Source organism: Antrostomus carolinensis, unplaced genomic scaffold (assembly GCF_000700745.2).
Source record: "Antrostomus carolinensis isolate BGI_N321 unplaced genomic scaffold, ASM70074v2 scaffold13259, whole genome shotgun sequence".
Taxonomy (NCBI): domain Eukaryota; kingdom Metazoa; phylum Chordata; class Aves; order Caprimulgiformes; family Caprimulgidae; genus Antrostomus; species Antrostomus carolinensis.
Window position 1 is genome coordinate 33,018 of NW_010340715.1, and position 6,449 is coordinate 39,466.

General features: G+C 37.8%; 1 protein-coding gene across 1 annotated transcript in view; it reads right to left on the minus strand.

Annotated features, from left to right (window-relative positions):
* ALG5 (ALG5 dolichyl-phosphate beta-glucosyltransferase) overlaps nucleotides 1-6,449 on the minus strand; it is a gene marked incomplete at its 5' end in the record, with an annotated part of 20,765 nt that overhangs the window by 6,954 nt on the left and 7,362 nt on the right. The window contains one exon of the mRNA XM_010176252.1: nucleotides 3,787-3,938. Within this exon, the coding sequence (XP_010174554.1) occupies nucleotides 3,787-3,938 (152 nt within the window). The remainder of the gene's footprint in view (nucleotides 1-3,786; nucleotides 3,939-6,449) is intronic.

The window sequence follows — 6,449 nt, forward strand, 5'->3', positions numbered from 1 at the left end:
TTCAGTCATCTACAGTAGAGGTAGCTCCTCCTGTACAAATTGTCTGCAGTCCCCTTATAGTCGAGGGCAGGAAACAGGCATTTGTCTGCTGCACTTCATCTGGTGTATTTTAGAGGTCTATATTAGGACGAAATGAATTATACTCTAAAATTGTCCTTTCTTCTATTGTCTAAGAAGGGAGGCTATATGACGAGTAGACACACTCTAGATCCAATGAAGCAAATCCTGTCCATTGTGTGTGCATATTTATATTCTAACTGTGCAGTAAGCTTAACAGTTCAGGGCAGGAATTATTAGATAGTCAATTTTATAGCCATTTTACATTAACATAATAAGTAAATATGTTATGTATTAACATTTAGTCTAAATATTTATTATGTCCTCACATACGAATTCACTTATCGCTGTAGTACCTCAAAAAGTCTGAGCCTGACAAAACTGGAGCAAACAAGACAGATAAGGCTTTTGCAAAAACCGAATCACGTTCATTCTCTTCGACAGCTCACCACATGCTCTGGATGGGGGAGCCCTTGGCTGACTCAGTAACCAGGGTGCTGGCTCTGAGATGGCTTTTATCCTGTTAAATGCTCTTCGTTTGTTGAATATTCTCCAGCACTCTGCTCCACTATTACCAGAATATCTGAGCACTAACCATACTGAACTGAACCGAATTCCTCTTTCATAGTATCTAACAGACCTGCACTTCACTAATGGGATTTAAGATTCAAAAAGAATCAAATAATTTCTTCAGATGTCAAATAGCCCCAGTGCAGTGATCCTCTTGTCCAATATCAAGACAGGGATTTCTTTGCAACTCCTTGCTGATGGTCTCGCTACAAATGAGTTGTTCTGTGACCCAGTTAGGGACTCCCCATTGTTCCAGGTCAGCAGAAATATAATACTGACTGCTATTTCTTCTTCTTACATCTTCATATTCATGGTATGTACAGAACCTCCATGGCACAACATCTAACCAGTTTTTATTTTCCTTTTAATGCATATGCTATACAATGGAAAGATATCAGGGGCCAGTTTTGTTTGAAATGAGAAGTTTCCATTATTGGGCTATTTCATATTTTTACATTATTGCATACAAAGGAATCCAGTTTATGGTTCTATGGGATGAATGTTTGATGCCCCTATACAATATCTAACTGCAATTATCTCCACTGTCTGTACAACACAGACATTTCACTTACAACTACTCTTTCCTTTAATATATGTACTTATACCTCTTAATCTCCCAGTTTACTTCCAGATCTTATAAATATTAACTGGGAAAGGGGCAGTACTCTGTTTCATGCACTGACATGTTATCTTCCAGTTACACAAGCAAAATGTCTAGCTGTGAATCTGACAAGTAACTTTTGCGTCCTTATTGTATTTTTTTTTTCAGCAGTGGCAATAATCTGTGTTTCTCTCCTCTTCGGGGGTTTCAGTTTCCACAAAACTTGCCAGTCTTCAATCTTGAAATCTCTACTGTTCTGTCAGATTTGGCTTGAATTAGCCAATAAGTATGAAAATGAAGGCAGGGAAGCCCAGAGACCACTGAAGGACAGATGAGGATAAAACCAGACAATATATTGTCTGTTTTGACAGAAAATTAAACCAAATTAAAAAAACCCCAAACTATTGCTGTTTTAGGCAAATTTGTGATTTGGAAGTAAGTATCTGAAGAGCTGTTTATTGGAAGAATTTGAGTTATTCTTTTCTTGACAAACAAAACAAACATTCATCACTAACCAGTGCATTTCAGACAAATAAGAAAACACTCCATTTATGGATTATTGTAAATAAAAGAGCAAGAACAGAAGGCTAATTTTATAGCAGCACATACAAGCACAATGAATTAACACACCAAAACATGAAGATCTGTTGTGTTCTACATCAGCAATATAATGACTATAAAATAAGTTTGCAATATCCCTTTTTCATTCCCTCTCTTCCTGTATAATGGGGTACAGCACAATTACTTTTACTCTTGTGTTCTTTTGTTGCTAGAGAATCTGAGTGGCAGAAGCAAGCTTTTTAAGATTTTTAAAAATTAAAAACTGAACACTTTACATAATATATTTGACAATAAGTGCAAATATATTCAAAATCTTCAGTTTAAAACAGAGTAAGATTGAAGATTGTATTTTTATAGATTAAACTGATTATCTTCATTAATTTATTTTGGTATTTCTTCTTGAAGCACTTCATTTATAAACTGAAGTTAAACAGGGTAATTTTGAGATGTGCACTTCTGGGCCTCAGATATGTGTTTAACCATGTATTTAGAAAATCCCTGTATAAGAAATTTACAGAACTTAGCAGATCGAGTTTGGTTTTGGAGGTAGTAGCACAAATCGTACTTCTGGCTCAGCTACAGTTTTCTTTAGGGCAATAAACAAACCACTCAGTTAGGAAAGTGATTTTCCAAACGCTGACTGCTCAGAGTTCCAGATTCAATTCAAAAGAAGCTCTGTGTTAGACACTAAATTTGTGCACCCAAACTCTACCTTTGCAACCCCATCCTGGAGGAGCAATACAGCTCAACTGTCGCTGCCAAAGCTCAATCTAAAACTAGCTGGATTGGAATCCTATGAGGACTGTAGGATTACAGACATTTTTGTATGGGAACATTGTTCACTAATTCTGTTCCCTGTCAGCAAGCAGTATCTCATGAGAGACTTTCTTGGATGAAGACAATAGTTTGAAAAGATTTGATTATACTTAATTAAGCCATCTTTTTAGTAACAGTTGTGTAGTAAATTCACAAAATTATGGTATTTGTATGGAAACAGTGTTCAGTCCCATAACAGTAGTCATGACTGTATTGCTCTCATAAGGGAACTGTTCTAGCTAAATTGTAACTAAAGAGAGCTCTAAAGTAATTCAAAGACTATGCATCATTTTCTACTGTCTTAAATTAATGAGATCTATCAGTACTCCTCTCATTAAATATTCTAGCAAGAAAATAAGCAAAGAGTAGGCATTTCCTTTCACTTTGAGCCTTCAGCAATTCCGAACATCAGATATGGATTTTAGGTAAAAGGTTTTGGTTAAGCAACACTGAATTATAAGGTTGTAATGCATAAAAATAGACTGATGAAAGTTTTGAGCAAGATTAATAACTCTTTCCTTATCATAATAAGAGCTTCTCTCCATTTCTTACTCTGCTTGCATGGCTCATATCTGTAAAAGGAGAGACAGCTCTCAGAAATGAGTGGATTACACCACCATCAAAAATTGTTTGTTTGGAATTTCTTTTAGAGGTAGAGTGAAAAATTATTGGGATTTTCTTTTTGTTTGCTCCCCACTCCTACTCAATTATCAGTTGCACTGATAAGGAAAAAACAAAATGTCCTACTTAGTATTATATAACTCTTTCTATACCACATGCCAAAGTAAAATGGACTTGCAAGGAGACAATTGCTGCCACCCAAAATCTCAGCAATTTCATCTTAAAATCCTTCTTGTAGTTTATGTTGGATGTTATTTTAAAATTGAAACTTAGTAAGCCCATCTGTTCCCCTTCTCCCTGTCATCATGAGAAGAATTAAAATTAAATACCCAACTATTTCCTAAATATCTTAATAATAAAAGAGAATTCCTATCAATTACCAGGCTATTTTAGACTAACAAGAAATCTAAATTGCCATGCAAGTAGTACTATAGTTGGTTAAACTGAGCAACAAGGATTTAGACACAGACATCACATGCTTCATAGCAGCTGCAATATTGAAATTTTTCCAAACCATGCTCAATTAGAAAAAAACAACAAAAAAAAAATAAAGAATTTACCAGCGTTCTATATGAAGAGTTGAGAAAGTCTGCAAGGCAGCTTCTCTGGTTAGAAGTTTAAATCCACACTGTGTGTCCCTGATCTCTTTGACGCAGAGAAACCATACAAGGAAGTGGAACCCATACATAAGAAGAGTTCGAAAGTAAGAGCGCTGTGGACAAAAGGCAAGAAGTTAGGTGGTTTCATTTAAGCTACGAGTGAAGTTCATGTCCTGTTTTGTGACAGCTTTCAAAGTTTGTAAACTGTTTTTCTTTTGCACTGGAATGGAACCAGAAGTGTTCAATTGTTACAGTGAGGCAAAATCACAGCTGAAAATGAAAGACTTGCCAGTCAAGTACACAGTCAGGACACTGGCCTAGGATATGCAAGTTCTTTTTTCTGCTTTCCCTAACTCAGAGTAGCTTTTAATTCTGGATAATGCCTTCCTGAGTAGAGTGGGGACCCGCACCTGGTTTTCAGTTAATGAGTGGGACAGCCATTGTGTCTTCTGCATGATTTTCTGGGAATTCCCCCAGGAAAAGAAGAGTGAAGGAGCAGGGGGATGGCATGCTACATGCTTTACTCCACTGGACACTTACAAGCTTTATTTCTCCTCTGCCCAGTCCTCTTGTTTTCCTAAAAATTGGTTGAACAGGTCCAACAAATTAAAAAGTTACCAGGAAGAATAATAGAGAATAAGCCATCATGGGTGCATAAAGACAACTATTCTTAAGCATACACAGAATCACACAGAATCACAGAATGTCAGGGATTGGAAGGGACCTCAAAAGATCTCCTAGTCCAATCCCCCTGCCGGAGCAGGAACCTAAATGAGATCACACAGGAAGGTGTCCAGGCGGGTTTTGAATGTCTCCAGAGGAGGAGACTCCACAACCTCCCTGGGCAGCCTGTTCCAGTGCTCTGTTACCCTCACAGTAAAGAAGTTTCTTCTGAAGTTTAAGTGGAACCTCCTGTGTTCCAGCTCACACCCATTGCCCCTTGTCCTATGGGAGCATCTCAGCATCTCTTGTTGTTGATACTCACTTCTTCCATTCAAGACTGAATGACCTCCAGTGCTTGCACACACCATGTTAAGGCACTTAAGGGAAAGCAATTAGAGAATGCACTTTTCTGCAGTATATGATGGACCAAGAAAAAGCAGGACAAAAGTAACAGCTGTTGTGCAAGATAATATTTCACTTTATATTTTCAGCAATGTTACATAGTCACCTCTTTTGTTCTTTTGCTTTCACAAATATATTTTATGTTCCTGGTAAATGTTCTCCCAGCCTACCTATTCTTTGGTTACATTTTTGTTCTTGACATAATAATCATACAGATAAGTTTGTTCATGGAAACCAGAAGCTGGACTCTGGGTTTGCAGAGGTCCCTCCTAGTCTTTTATTCAAGACAGCTCCTGAACAACTAGAGCTGTGATCCACAAACTGCTTCTGAACTCACTGCTGGTCTTAAGCTCAATTTAGGCGATTGTATCTAAGACTGGAAGCCAAATACCATGCAAACTCTTTAGGAGCCAGCAATTTAAATGGTAAGCATCTCTGGGTGATAAGAGATGCTTTTAAAGCTGATAATTTCAAACCTCACCTGAAAAATTAGAAGATGCTCAGCTTATTATGTAATAGCCTTTGGCTTAAGGAAATTCAAGTTCATGGCTTGTGCTTCTCAGAAATGCACTCTAGCCCTAGGTTAATGGTGGATCTGGTGTGGATTCTTTGGCTCTTGGTGAAGGTGAACCACTGTGTGAGCAAGAACACAAGGTTACTAGTCCCGAAAGGGAAGGTCCAAGAGGCTGCATGACCATCAGCCAATGAAATTGTGCACTTACTTCACAGAGAGAAGTTCCTGGGTTATGTTCATTGCTCCCAAGACTATTTATGCATGGCACACTACGGTTTCATGAAAGTACATTAATAGTTCTGAGGCAGAACAGAATTCCTGATGTCTTGAGACTGAATTTAAGGGTGAAATTCTGGCTTAATAATAAATCCCATATGGCTGCTTATCACAGCTTCATTCTACTCTTTTAGATGCCACTAAGCCCAGAGAGAAATCCCAACTTCCCAAAGATTCTGCATGATTTGTTATACCTATTGCACTACACAACAGTCTCTTCCCAATGTGGTAAAAGGCAGACTTTGCTTTCTAGTCTAGGGACAGCTGGGTGATGGAGAGGGCTACGTATTTCCAACAGAGCAGTAATACCAAACAAGCTGGTAAATCCCTTATCAGAAAGTCAGAAAGCAACAGATGGACACACTCATCCCAAAAATTGTACTTTTGCATTAAAAGATAAAGTCATCTTCCAATTCCTCTCCCTCATGTAGCAAGACCTTGAAAGATGAAAAGAAATATGAATACACTGAAGAAAGTTTATTTACATTCAGTACCTGACCACACAATGAAGCTTTTTTTCTGGGCTGAAATTTACCAGTTAACATGGTCTCCATGTAGCAGCATTTCCTGGACACACCAGCTTCACAGCTAACAAATAACCGCAAATGGAATATCCTGTGCTACAAGCATTCAAGTACCATGTCAAAGATTTATCCTAATTTCTGATAATAATTAAGGTTTTGGATTAGTGGGTTTTTCTGTTTGGTTTTTTTTGTGAGGACGCTAACGCACATGCAGCAGTATTTACAAGAACCCTTTCCAGTGAACC